Below are 25,995 nucleotides of genomic sequence, written 5' to 3'. Positions count from 1 at the left end.
TCTCTCTCTCTCTCTCTCTCTCTCTCTCTCTGTCTGTGCACGTCAGTCTGTCTGGAATAGCCCGAGCAGCAGCAGTAACAGGAAATCAGAGCACTGTGGTTTCAGCACAATGGCAGAGCTCCACAGCTCAGCTCCCTGTAGCCTGTAGCCTGCTGAGCACACTGGAGACGTGCTCTTCACATCTCCCGGAGAGAGTTACCCATCAGTTTACCTAAACCTACTCTCTTCCCTCACCCTCTCCTTGTCTTTCTTCTTTGGTGCCTTGCAGGTGTTCCTGAAGGAAGCTTTGGAACAGAGGCTGGAGAAGGAAAGAGAGGAGGTGCGCACAGCGGCTGGTATGGTGATCCGGGCCCACATACTAAGTTATGTGGCAAGGTTAGTGCAGCTTTGTGTGTGTTTGTGTATAAACATGCTCTGTTGAATGGGGTCGGGTGAGTTACCAAAGGCTGTCATTGTGACTTGAGTTACTTGATTGCTATAATCGAATATGTGAATGAGATGGAAGTTTGCATCGCAGAATGACTTACCAGGGCTGCGTGAAGCAGTGAATTGAGAGCAATGCAAAGTGGATTAGATTCATTATGAAAGTGCAGGGAAACAAATGAGGGAGAAACCATGAAAAGTCATCAAGAGTCTTTTCACTGCTAATACTGGCTGAATTTATTTACATGCTGTTTTTTTAATAAATCAGGTTTTTTGCCAGTTTTGAGGGATCTTGGCATAATCAGGGGTTTTATGTTGGTTTACATGCAACTTTGTGTTTCAGAAGTGATTTTTTTTTAAACTAGCAACCCTGCTAGATGAAAATTGCTTAAACCGTGCTGGTTTAGTTTTAGTTTTGCTGTTTTTTTTTTTACTTTTGTCAACTAATCAGTCTGTGAAAACATCTGGCTGACAAACTAAAGACCATCTGGGAAAGGCTTGGAGACCAGCTTAAACTAGCTAAGACCAGCAAACCAGTTTAAGATGTTTTCAACAGGTTGCTTTGATGCCATGGTAAATCAGAAATGACAAACGTCAAAATATCAGCATCTGTTTTGTGAGATGGGTATGCTGAGACACTATTTTGGTTCCTGGGTGTTTAGTATTCATTTGCACCTCTGTACTGTCGTTGTTTATGGGATTGCTGAAGTGTCTGTTTTGCCTTCTTTTAGTATAAAGGTCAACATCCACAAATTCACATACATACAGACTTTCGGTCCAGCATTACAGGTCAGATCTGAGATTTTCTGATTTAGGTGGCCTGGTCTAAATGTATGAGAACTGTGGCACAGCTGCTCACACAGATCAAATGTCTTTTATAATCAGAGACACCAACTAGCCAGAGTGTTTTAAATGAATGACCCTATTTCATATTTGTCATGCTGATTGCTTTTTAAATGAGTTACTGATGTGTTAATGACAGAGTTGTTTATTATGTTGAGTAATAGCTGTAATATACTCATAATTACTGTAATATCCCTGTCAACTAATCATTAATGAAGCCTCGAGGGCTTGCTCTCTAATGTTGTAACTCTCCTTCTCACAGAAAAAAATTTAAAAAAGTCCGGACCAGCACCATCACTATCCAAAAGAACTACCGCGCTCACTTCTGGAGACAAGCTTTCCTGCGTTTCCGCTCTGCTGCCGTGGTCCTCCAGAAGCACATCCGCGGACAGATCACTCGACAACTCTACCGGCAACTCTTAGAGGAAAAACAGAGGAGAGAAGAGGAGGAGAGAATCAGAAGAGAGGAAGAAGAGAGGAGACGACAAGAGGAGCTGAGGAGACTTGAGGAAGAGAGACTAAGACAAGAGGAAGAAAGAAAGAGGGAGGAGGAGGAGAGACAGAGGCTTCAAGAAGAGGAGCAGAGAAGGAAAGAGGAGGAACAGGAGGCTTTACGGATACAGCAGGAAGAGGAAGAGTCGAACAGGAGGCAGGAAGAGCTGAAGAGCAAACAGATACTGGAGAATAGAGAGGCAGGGCACAGCAGGTAAAACGCAATCCGGGCAAATGTTTGAGTTTTAATTTAGGTCATCCAAAATCTGTTGGCTGCTGGACTGTGCTTAATCCCTGTCTAAAAGGATTCTCTCCTGTTTTGCCTCATATTAGGAGTCTAGTGGAGAAAAATCATCACAACCACAAGGTATCATTTCTATTTGACATTTGATTTTATATTCCTATGAAAGAGATTTCAAACCTGGAAAGATATATCCTTGTATTATCCTAATTCTCTGTCTTCACTTACAAAAAATCTGTAGTAAAATCACAGTACAATGGTAAATCCAAGGGTAATTTAATGATATTGAGCTATATGGGTCATAAAGAGCCTCTTGAGAAGCTTAACTAGTTTGTAAGAGTAGTTTAACAAAATTGCTTCACTGCCTATTAATATGTATTTTATTTTATTATTTTATTTTATATTATAAATATTTCTACTCGATCAAGTTATATGGTCTGACCAACATGCAGAAAGAACAAAAAAAGAAAGAAAAAAAAAAGACATTTTTTTTTTTATATCATACAGATAGCAGCCTCTCAAAAATCAGATAAAGTGACCTTTTTAGGATATGGTGAGGTTAGTTCTGGTTGTAAAATGTCATGTGGTGCAACTCCCTAAAACCTTAATAGTATTTATGAATTAATAAATTAATAAAATGTACTTTTTAGCTTGAAAACGTTTTAACTTGAAAAATATGTTTTAAAAACATTTTGGAGATAATAAAGATGTCTACACTAACATATTCAAAATATACGGAAAATATTTTATTTCTTTTTACATGATAGTCACACAGCACGACATTTTTAGAGTCTTTAAACTTTTCTTGAAATGGTATACATTATATTTTTTTAAACTGATTTTTAAAAAAATTCTTATAGTTTATCATGAACACACAATATATCATTAACTCATATACGTGAATGATTACCATATTCATGTAGCATTAATTACATAATACCAAAACTGAAAAGAATACCATGGAATAACCATAGTGCATGTTATAGCATTGTGCTTTTTGATTGAACCTTGACATTTTTTTGGATTGACTGAATGAACTGTATATATTTGGCGTGTCCTCACTATCCCTCCCCTATATTCCAGAAGGACGTGTCCCACAGCCTGTGCCAGTACTCGTCTGAAGAGGAGAGTCGTCAGATGGAGGAGATCCTGCGGCTGGAGCGAGAGATTGAATGGCTGCAGAGACAGAGAGACGAAGGGGTGTCCTTGCTGAACGGCAGCTCCAGAGACGAGCTGCAGCAGAAGAGGGACGCCGAGATCTACCGCCTGGAGAAAGAGGCTTCACGTGTGGCCACTGAGTTCCTGGACATGCTGGACTTCGGAGGTTTGGAGCAGTCGCTCTCCAGCGAGGAGAACCTTCACGACCCGTCAGAGACCACTGCACCTCTGGCTGAGGAAGAGGTGGATGAAGGCTTCCACGCGGACGATGAGTGCATCCCACTCCGTGACTTCCCTCTCCCAGCTGCCGTGCCCATGGACAAAGAGATTCTCTCCAGTCTTCCGCCTCCACCGCCCGCCTTTGCTGAAAGTCTGGTGGCCACGTCCTCACCTGCACGGATGGAGCGACCGAAATCCAATCCCTCCATCAAACAAAACAGACTCTCAGACATTCCCCCTCCTCCAACTACAGCTCCACCCCCTCCTCCAGCTGCACTGCCGTCAACCACAGGAGATTATAGAGTGGTGTATAAAAACGCCAGGAAGACGATAACAGAGATTGTACTGCCAGTCGAGGAAACCAGCTTCAGTATTCTGCCCGACACCGAGTCGGACTATGACCAAGAGGAGTTTGAGGAGGCGTTGGGGAGTTGTGGGGATGCAGGAAGTACTAATGACGGACACCTCACTGACGAGGAAGTGCTACATAGATCTTCCTGTACCTACAACAGCACAGACTCCTTTAGAGGAAGTTCAGACTCAGTGAGTTCACTCTTTTCACACTTTGACAGTGCGTTCACACTGAGAGCGACTATATTTCACTATATATCAGTATATTTCAGAACTATATTTCAGAGCTTTTGTGAACAAATACAAAGTTTCAGGTAAATGCAGTAGTTTTGCAATTTTTTGAGGATGCAAATGTTTGCGAGCAAAAGCATTGCATTTTCCCCCCTCCCATCTCATTTTTTCCCCTCCATCAAATGGAAACCTACACTGTAAGAAAATATGTCTATATTTATGGTGAAAAAAATGGCAGGCTTGGTTTCCAGAAGTGTAATATGTTGGCAGTGTTTCAGGTATTATGGGATGGCATTGTATATTTTATATACAATAGACAAAACAAACTTGCATACAGCAGGACTTGTAACAAAACATCATAATGTGCATATCCGATAATTTTATATTTCATGAAGTGATTCTACTTGAACTACCAAAATCTGCTTTATACCTTGTACCAATAACCGCCATAATATTGCAAGTGGAAACAGAAAACCACATGATGAATCAGAGTTCAAAGTAAGTGGCCTGTCTATAAAACATGACCAATAATTGTATATAGAGAGTGCACAGGGTCACACACACAAAGACAAAACACCATCAGGGTAACTCATAAAACTAAAGTAATGCAACAAACATTAACTAAACAACAGAAAATGTGACACAATTTTCTTAGGTACATTACCAATAAAAAGAAACAAAAAATATAAATATAAAATATAATCCTATGTGAGTTCACACAGGGACTTCTGGGAATGTCCTTTTACTGTTTCTCACCAGAAATTATATGGTATTTATAGTTTTTACTTGGGGAAAATAAAAACTAATTTGACAGTATGTCACAGTAAAATTACGTTAAACCATTTACGGTTAGCCCATATATGGCAAGGTAACTTATAGTTACTTAATTAGATATTTATTTTTCAGTGTATGTATTTAGCGTAACAACTGAATCACTGCTCACAGCAGCTGAAATGTTCTTGAAATTTGATGTTGAGTCTATCCACTTTGTTGCAAAACCACTGCTTGGATTGCCATAGCAGCAGTGCTTTAAAGGGCATGATTTTAAATCTCAGCATGTTTTTTTTAAGATTTATTTGGCCATTTTTGACTTTATTATGATATGACAGTGTAGAGGAGACAGGAAGTGAATTGGGGGAGAGAGAAAGAGAGGGGGGCGGGATCGGGAAAGGTCCTTGAGCCAGGATTCGAACTCAGGACGCCCATAGTGCAATGGCACGATATGTCAGCACGCTGCCCACAAGGCTATTGGTGCCAACTCAGCATGTTAACAGCTGATGGTCAGCACATCACAACCCTTGTGGATAAGTTGCATTTATAAATTCATCTCCTTTACAGCACTGCTGCTCTTAAATATTGGCCTTAGTATGGGCAACTAGTTGACCTACAAACCTGTCCATTGTTGCCTGTAGTATTTCTACACAATTGTTGTATCAGCTGGTGGATCATGTGAGTTTCACTGTCTGAACGTCCATTAGTAGTCACTAAAGATTTGAGATTTTGAGAAAGTTGAGATCTGCTAATCTTTGTGGCGTCTCCAACGGTCACTGTCACTCACATCGCCTTTCATTTAAAATGAGCGACTTCCAGCTGCTTTGTCACTGCAAAGTGTGAACGCCTCGTAAGGCATGAAAGGAATATGCATTTCATCACATTTATACAGTTCAGTGTCAGGGTAGTGAGATCCGGTATTGCCTGAAGCAAAACAAAAACACTCAGCACTTTGTCCTAATTCTTTTAAGACCTTTAAACTTGGCATAATACCATAATGAATGCATTATTGCTTTGGATTTCTTGTAGCTATTCATGTTTTATTTGCTAAAGCAGCATGAGGGGATTAGGTGAATATGATTTGATATATATTGAGTCTTTGTCCTTTGGGGTATTCCCAGAATGTGCAGCGATTAGCCAATGCTTGTCACACCTGCTCCAAACACAGTCCTGCAACAGCTTGATTGTTGACTCTTGGAGAATATTTGAACTCAGAAACCTGATTCGGGTTATGTTTGGGTGTAATGTGAAACTTGACATGACAGTTAACAATGGGAGGACATTTACTGATGCCATGCTTTTTTTGTTTGCATTAACTAGTTGGATTAGACAGTGAAATGCAGATGTCCTACCGCAGCAAACACAAAGTGCTCCAGGGTGCACGGTTACAGTGTAAAGAACCATTTTTAGCCAAAACATACATTGGCATTCAAAATTTTGATGTCTGTAATTTTTTATGTTTTTAAAAGACATCTCTTATGCTCACCAAGGCTGCATTTATTTGAGCAAAAAATACAGTAATAACAGTAGTATTTAGTAGTTTTAATATATTTTTAAATGTAATTTATTCCTGTGATCAAAGCTGAATTTTCAGCATCATTACTCCAGTCTTCAGTGTCACATGATCCTTCAGAAATCATTCTGATATGCTGATTTGGTGCTCAAGAAACATTTCTTATTACTAATGTTAAAACAGGTTTATTGCTTAATATTTTGTGGAAACCATGATACATTTTTAGGATTCTTTAATGAATAGAACGTTATAAAGAACAGCATTGGAAATAGAAATATTTTGTAACAATGTAAAGTCTTTACTTTCACTTTTTTAAAAAAGTTATAATTTCTTTTGAACAGAGGTATAGTACATTTAAAAGCCTTTTATTGACATTCACACTCCTTTTTTTCCCCACAGTTAATTGACAGCAATGACGAGAATGATGGATATGTGGACACAGACGAGGAGGTGTCCAATGGTAGAGTGCATCTTCTAAACGGAAGTGGACCTCCTTATTTCCACAGCTACCTGTACATGAAGAGTGAGTGTTTCCTACCATTTACTTGCTTATTGTTTAGCTTATGGCTATATCACTGGATGATATTGCTCAAACTGGACGTATCAATGGATAGGATAGATGAATGTTTCATTCCACTGTTTTTTATTTGTATTTTTTAAGGTGGGCTGATGATCCCGTGGCGCAGGCGCTGGTGTGTTTTGAAAGACGAGACCTTTATGTGGTTCAGGGCAAAGCAGGATTCTCTCAAGTCAGGCTGGCTGTACAAGAAAGGTGGAGGGATGTCCACTCTGTCCCGCAGGAACTGGAAGATGCGCTGGTTCGTCCTCCGAGACTCTAAACTCATGTATTTCGAGAACGACAGTGAGGAGAAACTGAAGGGAACCATTGACATCAGAGCTGCCAAGTAAGACCTCAGTGCCCGGATGTTTGGTTCACTGTAAAGGACAATGCATAGCTGCTGCAACTGGCTGTCTGCCTCATGTTTACAAGCAAAAGACCAATTGATGGAGGCCAGGCTTACTGTTTTAATGTTCATCGACTGATGATCTGTGGTGTTTCCCATAGGGAGATTGTGGACAACCATGAGAAGGAGAATGCACTGAATATTGTGACCGAGGACAGGACTTACCAGATCTATGCAGAATGTCCTGAGGATGCAAGGTACATTTAAAATGTATATTTATTTTATTCCAATGTGCCTGATCAATAGAGTTTATTCAATGTGTGTAACTTGCATATACAGTACATCTGTTGCGCCCCCTTGTGGTGTATTATAACTTATTTCATATTGTTGACTAATACCTGTCATGCTTGTGTTGCAGTGGCTGGTTCAATGTGCTGAGCCGAGTCCACAGTGCCACTCCAGAACAGCTTCTGCAGATGCAGCATGAACAGGCCAACCCCAAGAACGCAGTCGTGAGTGTTCACACTAATCAAACTCAGTTAGCAAACGTCTGGAATCACTTCCAGCACCTGTATGTGATGTAAAGGTGACATGTACATTATATTTTTATGTGATGTTTCATCCTCAGGGAACACTGGATGTTGGGCTTATTGACTCTGTATGTGCCTCCGACAATCCAGACAGGTAATGCATGTTATCAAGAGAGTTCAGCTTAACATTATTCCAGAAACATAATATTTTCTGTATCATCCGTACTGTATATATTTAACTTACTCATTTTGAATTTAATTGATCATTTTAGAACATTTCCTTTTAAATGGTATTTTTGAAATAGAATTCATGATATAATGGTCTGTGCTGTACTCATAAGATTTCTTTTCCTCAGGCCAAACTCATTTGTTATAATCACTGCTAATCGTGTGATCCATTGCAACACTGACACGCCAGAGGAAATGCACCACTGGATCGGCCTTCTGCAGAAGCCTAAAGGAGACTCGAGAATAGACGGCCAGGAGTTCATAGTGAGAGGTGAGTCAGACTGGTCTGTACAGGATACAGAGATTTACCAGCACTGTACTTGCTACATCATTGAGGTCATGACGAATCCTTGTAATGGGTGTCATTCATGTCCTTCATTCACTATCATTGTCTTTCTGCTGTAAACCACGGCTTCTTGGGGCTTATTGCTTTAATAATATATTAATGTAACGTCCCTTTTTTAGGTGATGAACTAATCTATAACTATTATTTGAATCATCATTCATTCAATTTTATGGTCACTAAAATACACACATGCAAAGTCTTCTCATACTCTCTTGATTGTACTTTTTTCCTCTTTCAATATTTCTGTCAGGTTGGCTGCATAAAGAGATGAAGTCCAGTGGGAAGAGCACATCTCTCAAGCTAAAGAAACGCTGGTTTGTTCTGACCAATAACTCACTGGATTATTATAAATCATCAGAGCGCAGCGCCTCTAAACTGGGAACACTGGTGCTCAACAGCCTTTGCTCGGTTGTCCAGCCTGATGAGAAAGTTTACAAGGAGACAGGTGAGTTCACACATTTTTATGCAGAACGAGTTGAGAACTAGAGATTTCTTCAAATGTTCTTTGGACCTTTTCTAATTCCTCCGTTCACCACAGGTTACTGGAACATAATAGTCCATGGGAGAAAGCATTCTTACCGTCTCTACACCAAACTACTGAACGAAGCCATGAGATGGGCTTCAGCGATTCAGGTGGCCATTGACAACAAGGTTCCCATTGAAACACCTACCCAGCAACTCATCCGAGATATCAAGGTACATTCACCCTAAAAAATCTTATTGAATTAACGATTCCATGTGGAGTAAGGTTTTTCATCTTATTAACAATCATGTTTCAGTTGGGGAAGCCGATACCTCTCGAACCCCGACAGTCCCTCAGGGTCAAAAACTGTAGTGTTAAGTGAGGTACACGGATGAGTGCTCTGTGTGCTGTTCACTCAGACTCTTTTCTCTTATTTTTGTCTAATTTCTGTATTTATTTGATTATTTCTGCTTGCTTCTGTTCTACATTTATGCAACAGATTTGAGTCATTTTGAATTGCAAAGATGCACTCAGTCATGTAAATGTAGCTCAAAATTCCTTTGTGTGCTGTGTTTCTATCTTCAGTAATCAGTGGATGTATATTGTGTTATATGAATAAAAAAAAACCTAATGCCATCGTTCTTTTCATGGTTGTGCAGGAGAGCAGTCTTAATGTGGAGGCTGTGGAGCAGATGTACTGGAGGAACCCCATCCTGAGATACACGCAGCACCCCCTGCACTCGCCCCTGCTGCCTCTACCGTACGGAGAGGTCAATGTCAGCTGTGAGTCTCTCCTTTACCCTGAATGCAGTCTGTCACTATGGATAAAAAAAGCGTCTTCTAAATATGTAAATGTATATAATTTTTAAATAAGTTGAAGTGCTAAAATTAAAGCAACAAAAAGTTAAATATAAATAAAGTAATAAAATAGCAGATAAGATAATAAAATTACTAAAACTTAAACTAAAATTAAGATGAAAACTAAGAATGTAAAAATTAAAGCTAATTCAAAATGTTAATAAATACTACTAATAGGTGCACATATTCCATACTCAATACTTAATTGGAGGTCATAAAATCTGCATATATAATAATTTAGAAAAATTGTCATTGCATGTCAACTACACTTTTACAAACTAAAAGACAAAATAATTTTCTGTGGTAATTGAGAGCAGGCCACTTATGCCATTAATAAATCTTACTGTTTATTTAACGCTGGACATTCCTTTATTAATAGATCACACAGTTCACATATTTTGGCCCCGTTGTTGGATTGTTCACTGATGATTTATTTGCTCAGTGACGCACAGTTTTATCTTTTGAACTCTGGATTTGCATTGGTAGGCTGATGGATTTAATCCTTTGTGTCTGTGTCCCTTTCTCCATCTGTCTCCTCTACCTGTCCTACTTCTCGCAGTGCAAAAGGAGAAAGGCTACACCAGCCTGCAAGATGAGGCAGTCAAAATCTTTAACTCATTACAGGAGATGGAAGCTGTGTCAGACCCAATGCCCATCATTCAAGGCATCTTACAGACATGCCAAGATCTGCGGCCGCTCAGAGATGAAGTGTACTGTCAGCTGATCAAACAAACCAATCACGTGCCTCAGCCCAACAGCCCTGCCAACCGCGCACACTGGCATCTGCTCACCTGCATGAGCTGCACCTTCCTGCCCAGCCGCGGCATCCTCAGATACCTCCGGTTCCACCTGAAAAGGTGTCGTAGCTGCTCTTTGAATATGACATTTACTTTCACTGTTAAATCATAGATTTTCATAGTCTTTGTAATAAAGAATTTAGTGGTTTTTAACATATATATATGAAAGACTGTGGTGCACTTTGAGAAGAAAATACAGGAAAATGTTGGGAAAAGCATCCGGGCCCAAGCCCTTGTACATCAGCCAAAATAATCAAATTCATTGCATCCTTTGAAAAGTATAACAATGACATAGCCCAACCTGGCTTTGTGTTGGGTGGTAACACAACAATTTGTAAAAATTTAAACTCATTTGATCTGCACAAATTATGTTAATGACATGTTTTGGACAAAAAATGAAGAATTTTTCTATAGGGCAATCAGTTTACAGCATTGTAAGAAACTTAAAAAATTGTGGGGTATATTTTACCTAAAGACTTGATCTTTTTTATTTTAGTGTTATATTATTAATATATTATAATGGTATTTATTCATATTTCAAATGGGCTTTTATGTTTATTTTTTCAGTTCAGTTTTAGTTTTAGTAATTTTGTTTTGTTTGCCATTTTTATATTTCTATTAACTTAATTTAATTTTATATAAATTTAAGTTTAATAATTTTACTAAAACTTATTAATTTCAATTAGTTTCCAAGGAAACATGTCTAATTTTACATCTAAAATTTTAATATGAATCTTTAAAATCTTAATTTTAAATAAAGTTTAAAAGTCTAATATTTATGTTTTATCTCAGCTTTATTTCAGTTACAGATTTTTTTATTCGTTTTAGTTTTAGTTAGCAATAACAACACTGATTCTAAGCACAGAAAATTTTGCATTTGGTGCCATTAATATTTTCTGATATCAATTACTTTTTAGGATAAAGGAGTTGTTCCCTGGGACAGAAATAGAGATGTTCGCTGTGTTCATTGGCGAGTCACTGAAGAAGAGAAAAGCGCGGGAGTTTGTGCCTTCGCAAGAGGAGATAATCGCTCTTTTGCACAGACGTGAGATGACGACCACTGTTTACTGCCATGGTGGAGGCTCCTGCAAGATTTCAATCAACTCTCACACTACAGCAGGAGAGGTGAGGGATGCTAACAGACTCTGCACTGCAGAAATATCATACAAAATATTAGAATACAAGAACCCAGTGTTCTAAGAGAATAATCAGATATATTCAGAACTGCACTCTTGCACCCACAAGTGTAATCATGCTTTTTCGTGCAGTTATAAAACAAACAATGATATAACAAATAATGATTTTGGCTGAATGAAAGTCTACCTGAGCTTTAACAGAGAACAGAAAACTGCAGATGAACAAATCTTGCCTAGATATAGATCATGTTCCTCTTAATCAGGAATGTGTGGTGTAATACGCTGATGGAGAAGTGTTTTGTTCCTTTTCTTTGTGTAGGTGGTAGAGAAACTGATCCGAGGCTTGGCTATGGAGGACAGCAGGAACATGTTTGCTTTGTTTGAGCATAACAACTTGATCGACCGGGCCGTGGAGAGCAGGGTGATTGTGGCCGATGTGCTGGCCAAGTTCGAGAGGTAAAATTACACCACAAAGCTGCGCCTATTCACTCTCAGAAATTAAACTCTGTTCCTACAAAACGCTGCCAAATGCATGTGTCATCACTTGGTTATTAAAGCTGTAATATTCTAATATAATCTCCAAAGCCTCTAAAACCAATCTGAAATAACACAAAAACGATTGTTTGTTGTGGTGGTTGTTTCTCAGGTTGGCAGGAAGTGAAGTGGAGGAAGACGGCCCATGGAAGCTGTACTTCAAACTGTATTGTTTCTTGGATGTGGAGAGCATGCCCAAGGAAGGAGTGGAGTTTGTCTTCATGTTTGAGCAGGTCAGTAATTTATAGTTTCATTTCTTGCCTCTATTCTGTTCAAGGTGTGTAATATCTGGAGAAACTATCCATAACATTTCCCATTCGGCTCAATGGCAGTTGCTTGACTGATTTAGCTTTTATATTTTTCATTTTAGTTTAAAATATTTATTTCTTTTTTATTTTTTTGGTATTTCAGTTTGATTAATTTTAGCAACTTAAACTTACTTATTTCAGTTAGTTTCCAAGATATTTCAATTTTTTTAAGTTTGTAAGACTAATAATTATATTTTATTTATTTTATCTTATTTCAGATTTGTTTTAATTATTGAAACATTTTATTAGTTTTAGTTTTAGCATCAACAGTATTGATTCTGAGCATAGAATAGTTTGCATTTGGTGATATTTTCTGATATCAGTCACATCTTAGGATATGGAACAGAAAATCTCTGTTCATAGGCAAGTTGCTGAAGTGAAATTTATATTTTCACTTCTTGCTTTTATTCTGTTCAAATCACTTTCTATAGTGTTTCAATTTCAAAAATCATATTCTGAATGGTCATCATTGGAGAAAGATACTTGAATTGCGTGGTTACAGCATCTACCAGCAACGATGCTAACTAGCTAACAGTGCTAACTAGCTAAACATTAACCCCTGTAATTCAGTTCTGTTCTATGTATTGCACCTTTGCACTTGATTTTAGTCTATGTAGCTGTGTTTTCTTTTCAAAGTTTGGTATCTGCAAGCATAAAAAACACACAAAAAAGGTCATTTTCTAACTTCAGAAGAAGTCAGATGTGAGTCTCCATCTTATTCATCTCTCCAGGCTCATGAAAGTTTAATAAGCGGTCACGTTCCTGCCCACGAGGACACCCTCCAGCACCTGGCTGCTTTACGTCTGCAGTACCTGTATGGGGATGTGTCTCGGGTGAACTGGAGCTTGAACAGCGTCTACCCCACCGGCCGTTTGCGCAGCCGCATACTTCAATTCACCAAAGTAGGAGGTGCAGCCGGATCAGGACAAACCCTGGAAAGGAGGAGGACAAGCTTCCTGGACGGCACGCTGAGGCGAGGGCTGAAGACAGGCACTATGAAGAAGCAGCGCAGCATGCAAGAGGAACAAATGATGGAAATGTGGATCAAGGAAGAGACTTCAGCCACCAGGGCCAATATTATGGAGAAATGGAGCCGGCTGCATGGTCTGGATCAGCATCAAGCCATGCTCAAATACATGAACATCATTAAAGAGTGGCCTGGGTATGGATCAACACTGTTTGATGTGGAGGTAAGAACTGAGGATGTGAGATGATTACATTAATTGAAATGGCCAAAAAAGCTCTCTGTGGCCCCACGCGTTTTGAATCCAGGATAGTATCTGGATGTTTTTTTGATTGGCTAATCTGACACTTGTTGTGATTCTGTGTGCAGTGTAAAGAAGGTGGTTTCCCTCATGATCTCTGGCTGAGTGTGAGTGCCGAGAACGTGTCTGTGTATAAGCGAGGAGAGGCCAAACCTCTGGAGACTTTCCCCTATGAACACATTGTCTTCTTTGGAGCTCCTCACGCCAGCACGTATAAGATCACCGTTGATGGGAGGGACATGTTCTTTGAGACACCTCAGGTAATCAAATGTCATTTTAAATGGATTGTTCACCCAAAAAATAATATTCTGTCATCATTTACTCACCCTGATGTCATTCCAAACCCATTAATCTTCGAAAGAAATGAAGAAATTTCTGTCCCCTCATTGAAAACTCATGACACCAAAACTTTGACCTTTTAAAAAGTTTAGAAAGACATTGAAAGCATAATCAGTATGAAGCAAGCAGTTTGATCCAAGTCTTCCGAGGAGACAAGATTGCTTAAAATTAGATTTAATTTAGGCCTTTATTCACATTGAAACACTGATCAATGCATATACATAGAGCACATCAAATATGGTAACCGGAAACTCAAATGTACTACAGCAAGATTTGTTCTCGCATGTCAGGCAAGCACGCTTGAGCTTCCCCAAGAACCAGTGCGGTTTGTTCTCTTGTATCACACAGTGCGGTCGAGCTTCCATTTACCACATTTAATGTGCTGTATGTTTTTGTTTGTACTTGGATTAAACCTTTGATTCATAAGAACTATTTCACAATTTTGAAGCTTCAAGGTTTTGTTTTCAAGAATAAGTTTTGGAATGACATGAGGGCGAGTAAATGATGACAGAATTTTCATTTTTGGGGTGAACTATCCCTTTATACATAATCAACATGTAATTGAATAGAAGTGTTTCTTGCTTTGCTTTCTTCAATTTTGTTCACTGTGAATAAACTGTGGCTTTTTTCAGGTTGGAGAGATCACCAAAATAATGAAAGCCTACATCAACATGATAGTTAAGAAACGATGCAGTGTCAGATCAGTGGCCAGCTTTGGGAGCAACTGGATCAGGTGATGAGTGTTGACCAATCAAGACGAGAGCGACTTCCTTCACACTGATGGAAAAATGAATGTGGATTGATGAATATAAGATGATTATACAGGAACCAGTTATAAGACAGACATGTTTTTTTTTCAAATCTGCATGTGTGTAGACAACCACCCCTCTAACAACGTATCATAATTGATGTTTAATATACAGTAGAATTTTGGACCAATGAGATTCCACTGTGGGTGGGGCTACCAACAGACTGTCCTGTCAATCATCCAAGCTAAATTTAGCACTTGTTCCTTTATCCCATCACGTCTGGTTAGTACGTGGTGCAGTACTAGTTGCCCAGCAAATGTTCATCGCCAATACCTCAAAGTCCTGAATACTTCAACGTGCTCCTTTCTGCTTTTGGCCAACTTCAGTTTCGAACACTCTTTGAAGTGAAAAGATCCAAACACGGTTTTAAATGTTACACACATAACAATGTTTTGTTGAGAGCTTTCAAAGACTAATAGCCTGAGGTGATTGCACACATTGAAGGCCTCAACAGCCATGTTAAAACTTGCCCATTTGCCTTACTCCACACAAGGGCTGGTCTGTGCAGATTTGTGTCATTTAGATGGCTTTCTGTGTTACTGTTTGTCTGTTACTGTTTCTCGGGTTGAGAGAATGAGGAAAAGTTTTTTTTTTTTTTACCTGTCTTGCCATTTTTGTCCATGCATTCTCTTGTGTATTGTGCATGAGGGGCTATTCACACAGAAAGCATTTTTGCATTCCACTGCATTGCTTTTCCATTGATGTATTTCTATATGTAAACATATGCTAGATGTGCCACGTCTTCTGCAGTGTCTCATACATGACACAGCGTTCTGAAATTTTTTTTAAAAACATGCCTCTAGACTTCACGTCTTGCAGTTTTTGATTCCACTGTGCTAAATTTCCATTGTTTTTTCTAAGTAAACATACTAGAGGGAAGTGTTTGGTCCTTAGGGGCCATTCACACAGATCAAGTTTTTGTGTTTAAAAATAAGATGCAAGGCAGAAGAATTTTTTTTAGAACGCAGTGTCGTGCCAGATGCCTCAAAAGGCACAAGATAAATACATCAGTCAAACATGTCTGTCTAGTGCATGTTTACATAAAAAAAAAAAGAAACTGAAATGTGAACGGCCCCATCTGGGTTAAGCTACGGTACAGTATAAAGACATAAGCAATATCTCAATATTTCAGTGCAGTGTTTTGGTTGTTATAGCAAAAAGATCTGAAAGGAAATTGGTGGAATACCACTGTACTGATATTTGCAGAAAAGCTATGACTGTGCTATTTCACACAGTAGGTCAGTTGTAAATTCTTATTTTCAAGATAAATTGATCCATTTCAGTTTAAATGTCAAACCCTTTTCAGACGGATGTTTGGAATGTGCTTGTGTTTTTTCTTAAGAATGTTTTTTTAAGGAAGGCTGCATACTTGTAACTGAAGGATGATTTTGTGTGCCTAAAAGAGAGTTAATACTTATAGGTGGGCTGGGTATTTATTCAGTGTTTGTGTCATTGTATGGATGGTGATGTTGATGGCATGTGGTGTACAGACTCCCTACATTAGTGATGTAACACACAGTGATAATATGAATGGAGGATGTCACTGTGGTAGCAGAGACTCGTTTATGTGGTTCCACAACCTCATTCAAAGTTCTGTTCATTATTGCTCCATTAATAAATCTGGTGAGCTGCTGGTCAGTTCACTGCCAGAGTGCATCTCAACATCTTTAGTTTAGCATCAACATATTCCAGTTTGTGTAGAGGATGAAAATCAAAGATTGTTTTTTTTGTAACTGGATTTACAAAATGCTTAATAAATTATTTAAATTCCAGTTGGTGTGGATTATTTAAAAGTGTTATAAAATTACCTGTTTTCCTTTGTCCCTCGCTTTTCCACAATCTCATGCACATGATATAAAATAAATGACATCTTGCATTAATTTATCTAAGTTCGCTTGTAATAAAAACATTTTTGGAGTTTGTTTCTGTTCATCTTTGTTACAAAATATATAAATAATATATAATATAAAGACATTGCTGTGGATATTAGTTTTGTTCCCCATTAAGACATGTTTCTCTCAGAGATTCGATTCTCCAGTGACTACAAAATGTCTTCCCTTCAAATATGATTACTGCACATGTTCATGCTTTATGAGCAACAGCACTCATATCTGTGGACAGTAAATTCTGAAGTCATGTTTTACTCAAATATAAATCCTTTCTTGTATATGCTCTCCTACACAACAAACGTTTATCTATGGAGCTAATATCAATAAATATAATAAATAAGAATGTTTTTTATATTCAAAAAATAATTTTGTTTCGGAGGCAGTTATTCCATTTAGATAAAAGATGACAAATATTTATTTAACAAAAATTAGCCATTTAAAAAAAAGTTACCAGATCGGTTTATGTGTTTTCCAAACTTGTATTGTTTTCTTACTTTTAATATAATGATGTTTTAGGCATTAAATAATATGTCTAAATACATTTTAAGGAAGCCAACTTGACGTCATGTTTTATTTGAATGTAGCCTATTTTTGCCTGCTATTTACTTTACCCACATTACTGTTTGTGAGGAAAACAACAACTAAATCAGCGCCTCAAACCCTGCTTAACCATAAACCACTATTTCGAAACTGGGAGGATCTTGCAACAGTGTCGTTCAGTCCTTCCAGCAAACACATGACCAGCCAGGCCTGAAATCAACAAAGATCCGCTGCGTTTGCCATCATGATCCAAACTCGGACTTTTTTACTTTTTGCTTTTGTTTTCTTTGTCTTCTGTTTTGTAATAGTTTTTGGTCAGACGACAAGTCCAGAAACAAGTAAGTTTCAGCCATACTGCTGTGTGTGTTTACGAGCTTTTTAACCGTAGATATGGTCAAACAATGGCTGTGTCTTTACCTAGTGAACTATCTACTTGGATAGCATTTTGGACATCAACTAATTTCACACAATCGGTTCAGATTCAGAACGCGCTCATGATGACTAAATGCTGTCTGTGTAGGCAGCTCGCAAGGATTTGAAACGCAGCCAAGTTCGTTTGTCTGGCCAGCAGACATTTATTTAATTAATCGTCCAGCATATCGTCTATTTCTTGGAAATTGTTACGTTTTAATAATAAGTCATGTATAACCAAACTGTTTAACGACAATGTTACTTGGAAGTGACTTCTAGCAGTGATCATATGACTCAGTCGGCTCAGTACAAATCGCTTTAACACTCTGGACCCCAAGCACTGTTTTACTAGTTGAAATACTTTTAAAAATATATATGTTTTATAGTTGTGTTGGAAACTGTAAACCGTAACCATGGTAAACTGAGATTTTATTTGCTCCTTGAATGCACTTTTTAAAGGGGTCATATGATGCGATTTCAAGTTTTCCTACTGCGCTTGTGAAAGGAGGGGGCTTTGTTGAAAACGACGTGTTTGAGAGAGGCGGGGCATAGAGGACCTACAATAATGTACAGTATTTGAAAAATACATATTCAGAATAAAACATATTCTGTTACACCAAATACACAAAATAATGATCTTTCAAATAGCATCATATGACCCCTTTAAGAGTTTCCTGCGGTTTATTTTGTTTACATCACATGATAGGCTAGAAAACATAAAGGAATATTGTGTTCAGTATAAGAGTTTTATAAGCGAGTTCAGGGATAATATTTAATATAACTGCTATGTAAAAAGATGTTGTATGTTCATCAATGCTGATTTCTGAGTTTATATGGTTCAGATTTCAAATATTGAAATCAATTTTAGAAATGTACTTGTCTCAAAATGTTTGAGATGTATAATAGAGATATGGTTAAAATCAGTTGTCACTGAGTGATATCAGACTTGTCCCAAAAACTGTGTTCTTTTCACAGACTGCACTATAAAATCCAACACAACTTGTGAAGAATGTCTGATGATTGTTTCGGTAAGATATAATTTGTTATTCACTGTCAACAATTGTGATCATCAGACTTCTAAACCCCGCGTTTGTTCCACAGACAGCAATAATTAGTGAAACAGAAAATGTGTGTAATATATTTGTTTCTCTTTTTCAGTGTTTGTGGTGCATCTCAAGCCAGAAATGCATTGACTATCCAGTGAAGAGCATTCTGCCCTCTCACAGTGTTTGCCCTCTCTCAGAAGCACGATGGGGAGTATGCTGGAGTAAGACTGACAGTGACATACAACAAGAAACATCTTGCCATCTCTTTACCTTCTTAATGGATGTATCACATGCATTTGTTAAGAAATGAATTGTAAAAACTAGAAGAGCTTTATAAGTCACATTCATAGTTCATGGTAGCTTTAACTTAATTACATTCTTGATTGTCACTTTATTACCTTTACACTCTTGTAAAATGTGTCAAGGCCAGTTTAACCTTTACATTTATTGCCTGTGAGCTGTGAGTTTTGTACAAGAATGATCACCTCTGTTCTGTGTTGTTTGAATCTCAGTGAATTTCCAGACTCTCATCATTACCATCTCTGTGATCGTGGGGGTGATCATCATCGCCATATTTGTCTGCTGCTTCTGCTGCTGTAAATGTGAAAACATTGGGTAAGATGAATACCAGCACTTGTAATTAGAGTTTGTGATATTACGGTCAGCCATTAATTTGTGCATATTTATCTTCATAACGTATTCTTGCCAGTGAAAATGATATATATTGATTTACTGCTATTAATTATTAATAACAAATCACTATAACATTGGAACATGCAAGAAATTATTACATTTCATTTCTCCTGAAAATTCGAAAGGTCTAAAAGGAGTGACGTGCGAATGGAGAGACAAGGTCATCTGAGAAAGTTCCGTCAAGAGGAGAGGTACGATTTGTTTTGAGAAAATTCATTTCTCAGAATTTCATACATTTGATTATTTTGTTAAGAATTGTGGAGATGTCTTGATGCAGTAGTGCTCAGTAAGAAAAAAGTTCTTATTTGAATGCAGGAAAGCAGAGATGAGGCAGAGACATGAAGAAATGCGATTGAAATACGGTAAGATTTCCCTTTCATCATAAATGATATAAAATAAATTGTATTATCTTTAAGTTCACTGTTTCAGAGTTTTATCATTGCTCACTCTGTTTTAGGTTTGAAAAAGGATAACCAGTACTCCAGATTTGAGAACAGCTAAGAAACTTGTGATGATGCTCCACTGTTGTCTTTTCTTTTACCTCACACCTATTGTAAAAATGAACACATTTCCCTGCACAGCCAGCACTCCATTTTTCTTTGAGTTTGAAAGACACTGAATATACCAGTTAGCAGCTGACCACACAAACATACATTGCTTTTGGCTTGACATTTAATTAACTCACCTGGATTTTCGATGAATCTTCAAGCAAACCACAATATGAAGCCTTGTAAATATAGTACATGGATTCATTTTTATTTAGCCTCAGCAAATTTTAGTTGTGTAGCTTTTTACTCAGATTAAACTAGGACTTGTCTTGCATAAATATAGAAAACGTGCTATAATACAGTGCGCTTTATAGATTAATGTCCCACACATTTCAAATTGACAAATTGATTTGTCTCTGCCTTTGCTAATTTGTTGGCATTTCAATGTAATTTGTCTATGTGCTGCATTTTTTAATGTTTTGATCACTAGCTTGTTGTATTTACCAAAGGGTTGATTTGTCAGTGCAATTGACAAAAGTCAAATAAACTGTGAGAAAGATATCAATAAAAGTGAATATTGTACAGCAAACAGAAAACAAATATACATTATTAAAATGTAAACATTTTTTTAAATAGATTTTACCTAAATCATATTGCTAGTAATTTTGTGACACATTAAACATCAAAAGTACACATTTTTTCATGTTTTTTTGTAGCGATGTCAGTTCATTTATTATTTATTTTATTTAAAATTTTGATATAAATGTAGTTTATATATAATTACATTTTTAAATGTATATCACGTTTAATCATGTTTTTGTTTTTTATACATGAGACCCCAAAGAAGTACATTACATTTACATTTAGTCATTTAGCAGACGCTTTTATCCAAAGCGACTTACAAATGAGGACAACAGAAGCAAACAAAACCAACAAAAGAGCAATAATATGCAAGTGCTATAACAAGTGTCAGTTAGCTTAATGCAGTACACATAGCAATTTTTTATTACACGCACACATATGTGTATGTATATATATATATATATATATATGTATATATATATATAACACAAAAAGAAAACAAGTAGAATAGAAAAAGAATAGAGAAAGCTAGTGTTAAAGGCCTTTTTTTTTTTTGAAAGAAAATAAGCAGTTAGAAAATGAACAGAGAGTGCAAGTGTTAGAGGATCAAGTCAACAAATAGATCAAATAGAATCTGAATAGAGTGCTAGAGTTAGTGGGCCAAATAAAGATGGAAGAGATGTGGTTTTAGTCGTGTCTAATGTAATATTTTTTCATTAAGTAAAAGTAACACATTATCATGTTGAAATTATGTTCATAATTAAAAGTAATTTGTAGCCTCAGACCTTTGGATTGGTCACGTGGTTTCATTCTGTCCAATAAAATGGACGAGTTGATTTTTCGCGTTCTGGGGCTACAGCTCCCTGCTGGGAAGCACGTGGTTTTGCCCGGGCCAATCAAACGTGCGAATCCAGTCTGCGCTTTCTTGCTGAGCGCGGAGAGGACAGCACTCGTGTTACCGTCACATCCACATTTACCGGGAGTATCCTACATTTCTACAAAAATGTCAGACGAGAAGCCAAAGGTACATGCATTTCTCTGCGCGCCGAGCTCCAGCAGCACGGAGGGGTGTATTTTGATGTGATTATAATGCGTGAATGTAGGTTGTCGGGATCCTGCACATTATATGTGGGGAAACAAAGAGGTTTTCAACAAAGGTTTTGCGCATTTTCCGCATATGGCCATGTATCTCAGCCATCCATCCAACTACATGGAGAATCATTGCATCTCTTGTCGCTAACAATGAAATCGGCAGTATTTCGCTTCGTTTCAGCATCAGCGAGATGCTCGGATTGGCTTTCTTTCGTGGCGGATAGTTGCTACAACTTTGCGCCAAACACAGTTGCACCGAAAGCGTCTCACAGTTGTTCACGCAGCCCTTTTACCAATAACGCTAGTGTTTTAATAAATGCTGATATAGACTCAAGTCTGACTGTTTAGCGCGTCGTTCATCTCTTACTCAGTATCACAGGAACATCTAACGTTAATGTTTACTACAGGGACTGCATGTAAAGCACAATGTGGTTTTAGCTCAAATCCTCTACCAGGTGTGTGTGTAGAGACCCTTGAGAACAGTGCATGTTCATGATTCATCTTTGTTTAACACCACACACTCTGCATATTTCATTTCAGGAGGGCGTGAAGACTGAAAATGACCACATCAACTTGAAAGTGGCGGGTCAGGATGGATCTGTGGTCCAGTTCAAAATTAAAAGGCATACCCCCCTCAGCAAACTGATGAAGGCCTACTGCGAAAGACAGGTGAGACTGCAGCTTGAGCTCCAGTGATCCTGAGATCTGCACACATCATGAAGCTTTGCACATTTGACGTTATGTTGATGTGCAGATCTATAACTTGGATTTTTTTTTTTTTCAGGGTTTATCCATAAGGCAAATTAGGTTCAGGTTTGATGGTCAGCCAATCAATGAGACGGACACACCTGCACAGGTTTGTACGCTTATTTTTCAGTTTGTTGGTACAAATGTTAGCAGCTTCTGAAATGTTAACTGTTTAAAGGAATAGTTCACTGTTTCCTGAATAGTTTGCAGAAAATGTACTTGCCGTCAGGCCTTATCAAAGATGTAGATTTCTTCCTTTATTGGAACAGATTTGGAGAAATTTAGCGTGACATCGCTTGCTCATCAATGGCTGCTTTGCAGTGAATAGGCGCCGTCATCATGAGAGCCCAAACAGCTAGAGAGTCAAAACATCACAATTCTCACTATTTTTAGTAATATTTTTTTAATAAACATGTATGCTGTCTTGCTATGGGGACTGTATTCCTAGTTGCTTTCAGTAATATTTAATCCGCTCCAAATCTCGAGGATGCAGTCTTTGTCCAAAAAAATTTATAAAATTAAGCAATCCATACAAACAGCTAAAAAAAAAAAAAGCTGCATTTGTCATAGTGTATTTGCAAACCTGGAGCTTGGCGCACATAAACTGTTATAAGGCCTCAGTTTGAAATGTACTCCGTGTATGTTTTTATGTGAATTTTCAGCTGGAAATGGAAGATGAGGACACTATCGATGTATTCCAGCAGCAAACGGGAGGAACCTGCTAAAGATGAAGCACATGTGGATGAAGCTTGTTTATTTGTGCTCATCTTCACTTCCACTGCAGTTCAGGGCTGAAATGGAAAAGGTTCTAGAAATCAAATCTGTTTAAGTTAATAGCTCTTTTTTTTTTTTTTTTTTTTTTTTTTTTTTTTTTTTTTTTTTTTTTTTTTGCTTCTCTTTTTAATCATCCAAAGACCTCATTTCCGTTTTCCCAATGTTCTCCCTGAACTAAATTGGAAATGACAGTTAGTAATGTTGTTTTTCCCCCTTTTGGAGATTGTATGCCTGTTGTATACGTTTTTGTATTATGTATGTATGTGTGCACCTCCCCCATCTATTTTTATATACAAGGAGGGAAGCTTTGTGAAAGAGGATGTTTGTGACTTCTTAGAATGGTCCCAGAATTTCTTTAATTGTGGTAAACAACTAAACTTTAAGACGACCTTTTTATGAACTGTTTCGAACAGTGACATTGCAGCATTGTGTTTTTCTGACACCTCAGGTTTGATAAAGCTAGATTGCGGATCATTTGCCGGTAGCTATGTTTAATTTTAATGCATATGTCTTTAAAAGTTTGCTGTTTGCTATAAATTTCATGATATACAAACTAAGTGTTCCCCGTAATTTTATCGTCTCATAGTTTGCCCTCTACAAATACGTCATAGTGACATCACTCATTTAGTCCTTCTGGCATATCAAGAGTATTAAACACTATCCTGGTGTAATTGCAACTCCACAGTGAATTCAAGCCAAATCAACATGTGTGAGTGTTGTAATGGGAATAGCAGAGTTGTTTGGGAGAGCAGAGGACCCTATGTTGGCCATTTACTACTGTATATAATAAATATAGTTTGATACTTATTTGCATTTGTCTTGTTCTTCAGGCTGTATAAAGTTTAGTTCAAGATTGCAATGGTTTGCCACTAGATGGAGTAACTGTTATGGTGCATTTAGAGAGATTGCATGCAGTTCTGGAATATTTTCTACCAACTGTCAGAAAATCCTAAAATTGCTGGCAGTGCATTTAATGGAGCAGTATCAGTATGAGGCTATTGTTTAAATGAGTTAAGCACACTGATTCTCTTAAAATGTCTAGTTTTCACACAAAAAAATTGCCTTATGTAGAATTCTTCGTTTTAGTTTTTTTTTTTTACAAGTCAGTAAGTATGGGATTAAATTAAACAATTTTCTTACAACACTGATTGAATCCAGGAATCCTTGTCTTGAATTTGAGTTTCTTTAAAGGAATCTCCAGTGCTACAATGCAACAAAAAAAGAATATCTTTGAGCTAAATTGATGGCTAACGTTCATAAAGAATAACATTAATATAGTGTCGCCTTGCTGCACTGTAAAATTTTGATTGATAGCAATTTCAGGAGTTTTATGTGAATGTTTGACAATGGCACAGAATAGATAAATTAGAGAATGAGCTCTTTATTTCTTTATTGTGGATCTGTAAAAGTCAGCCCCAGAATCATTATAAAACAAGTGTGGTATGTTTGAGTTAGATTTTTTTTACAGATTCATTTTCATACCTTTAATATAGTGTCGCCTTGCTGCACTGTAAAATTTTGATTGATAGCAATTTCAGGAGTTTTATGTGAATGTTTGACAATGGCACAGAATAGATAAATTAGAGAATGAGCTCTTTATTTCTTTATTGTGGATCTGTAAAAGTCTGAGCCCCAGAATCATTATAAAACAAGTGTGGTATGTTTGAGTTAGATTTTTTTTTACAGATTCATTTTCATACCTCGGGGTAATAAGTGTTTCATATATCAGGCATGAATTTGTTTAAGCATTGATACCTGACCGTGAAATTAGGAAAATTTATATTATTAAGATAATGAGATGGGAAGGATTATTTGTGAAGGACAATAGCAGATTTGCATAGCCTGATTTTATAATTCAGCTAATTAATAACAATGTAATCCCCACACAATACGTTGTTCAGCTGTGAGCTAAATAAAGCAGTATTTACATTTCAATTTGCACTTGTGTTCTTTGGATGGCACTTTAATATCAAAGCTGTTTATTGGTCTAAATGTGTTTACATTCAGTCTGTGTAGGGATTCAAGCAGAGAAGTCCCACAGTGCTAATGAGAGAGTTCACAGTATGCTGGAAAATACCTCCCTCGTACACTGTAACATGTTTTGCAACAGAGAGATCAGAGAGAAGCAGCAGAGAAGTGTGTTTATCTCAAGCGTTTAACTTGAAGCACTCCGTAATCCCCTCTAAAGGCGGATGAATTACCTCCTGACCTGCCCGTACATGTGGAGAGTCAATGAGGGTACAAAAGGACATTTGCCATCCCAAAGATTCAGTGGGAATGTCGTGGTTTGGAAACGTCAGGCATCTCTTTGATTGAAAGATTTCATAAACATTGGACAGCAAAGATTCTTCGTAATACTCTACACAAAAATCGACTTCATTGTCTTTCCACAATCCCATGTTGACATATTTTGCCTACGTGATTGTTTCTCAATCCCACTCTTGATCTGCAACATGACGGCTACTGCTAATGGTGATGGATAAAAAAAACTGTTCACTGGAAGGTTCTTTGGGGAACCAGAAATGGTTCTTCTATGGTATCACTGTGAAAACCCCCCTTTTGGAACCTCTGTGTTTTCATTTTGCATTACAACACTCATAAAAATAAAGGTTCCAAAAGCGGGTTTTGATGTCATAGAAGAACAATTTTGTGCTCCCCAAAGAACCTTTCAGTGAACAGTTCTTAAAAGAACCATTTTTTTCTTGGTGTGAAGAGCAATTTGATCATCTGAAGAAACACCTTCCGCTATAAAGAACCTGGAATGGATAAGTTCTATGGATGTTAAAGGGTCTTCATGGAACCGTTTATGCCAATAAACAACCTTTATTTTTGAGAGTTAACCAAAGATGAAGTCGCAGGTTTTTCCATCTTTGCACCTTAAAGGTCAGTCACTATGGTCTCTATTTCCTTATATCTGAAATCACAGTTCAAATCTATTCACATATTCTCATCCTAGGCCTGTGGTCTTTCAGT

The 25,995-nt window shown here is 37.5% G+C and overlaps 3 protein-coding genes across 3 annotated transcripts in view; all 3 read left to right on the top strand.

The window, feature by feature from the left end:
- Window positions 1–15,584, top strand: part of myo10l3 (myosin X, like 3) — a 77,992-nt gene extending 62,408 nt beyond the window's left edge. The window contains exons 21-40 of the mRNA XM_016472809.1: window positions 269–375; window positions 1,529–1,972; window positions 2,092–2,125; window positions 3,083–3,919; window positions 6,642–6,765; window positions 6,904–7,147; window positions 7,309–7,404; window positions 7,566–7,659; window positions 7,776–7,831; window positions 8,034–8,176; window positions 8,502–8,696; window positions 8,790–8,947; window positions 9,374–9,497; window positions 10,132–10,429; window positions 11,287–11,494; window positions 11,825–11,961; window positions 12,152–12,272; window positions 13,079–13,537; window positions 13,681–13,872; window positions 14,584–15,584. Of these exons, the coding sequence (XP_016328295.1) occupies window positions 269–375; window positions 1,529–1,972; window positions 2,092–2,125; window positions 3,083–3,919; window positions 6,642–6,765; window positions 6,904–7,147; window positions 7,309–7,404; window positions 7,566–7,659; window positions 7,776–7,831; window positions 8,034–8,176; window positions 8,502–8,696; window positions 8,790–8,947; window positions 9,374–9,497; window positions 10,132–10,429; window positions 11,287–11,494; window positions 11,825–11,961; window positions 12,152–12,272; window positions 13,079–13,537; window positions 13,681–13,872; window positions 14,584–14,688 (4,176 nt within the window). The 3' untranslated portion in view covers window positions 14,689–15,584. The remainder of the gene's footprint in view (window positions 1–268; window positions 376–1,528; window positions 1,973–2,091; window positions 2,126–3,082; window positions 3,920–6,641; window positions 6,766–6,903; window positions 7,148–7,308; window positions 7,405–7,565; window positions 7,660–7,775; window positions 7,832–8,033; window positions 8,177–8,501; window positions 8,697–8,789; window positions 8,948–9,373; window positions 9,498–10,131; window positions 10,430–11,286; window positions 11,495–11,824; window positions 11,962–12,151; window positions 12,273–13,078; window positions 13,538–13,680; window positions 13,873–14,583) is intronic.
- Window positions 15,585–17,231: 1,647 nt separating this feature from the next.
- pttg1ipb (PTTG1 interacting protein b) lies at window positions 17,232–20,416 on the top strand. The gene is made up of 7 exons (XM_016472802.1): window positions 17,232–17,527; window positions 18,576–18,628; window positions 18,759–18,867; window positions 19,159–19,261; window positions 19,465–19,530; window positions 19,655–19,701; window positions 19,797–20,416. Exons 1-7 carry the CDS (start codon window positions 17,434–17,436, stop codon window positions 19,838–19,840), a joined length of 516 nt encoding a protein of 171 aa, XP_016328288.1. The 5' UTR covers window positions 17,232–17,433; the 3' UTR covers window positions 19,841–20,416.
- An 825-nt stretch (window positions 20,417–21,241) lies between these two features.
- LOC107677790 (small ubiquitin-related modifier 3-like) lies at window positions 21,242–23,097 on the top strand. The gene is made up of 4 exons (XM_016472821.1): window positions 21,242–21,433; window positions 22,042–22,170; window positions 22,286–22,357; window positions 22,911–23,097. Exons 1-4 carry the CDS (start codon window positions 21,413–21,415, stop codon window positions 22,971–22,973), a joined length of 285 nt encoding a protein of 94 aa, XP_016328307.1. The 5' UTR covers window positions 21,242–21,412; the 3' UTR covers window positions 22,974–23,097.
- The last annotated feature ends 2,898 nt before the right edge of the window (window positions 23,098–25,995 follow it).

Source organism: Sinocyclocheilus anshuiensis, unplaced genomic scaffold (genome assembly GCF_001515605.1).
Source record: "Sinocyclocheilus anshuiensis isolate Anshui unplaced genomic scaffold, SAMN03320099.WGS_v1.1 scaffold1145, whole genome shotgun sequence".
Lineage (NCBI taxonomy): Eukaryota > Metazoa > Chordata > Actinopteri > Cypriniformes > Cyprinidae > Sinocyclocheilus > Sinocyclocheilus anshuiensis.
The sequence above is the reverse complement of the archived record's forward strand: the minus strand, read 5'-3'. Positions and strand labels throughout refer to the sequence as shown.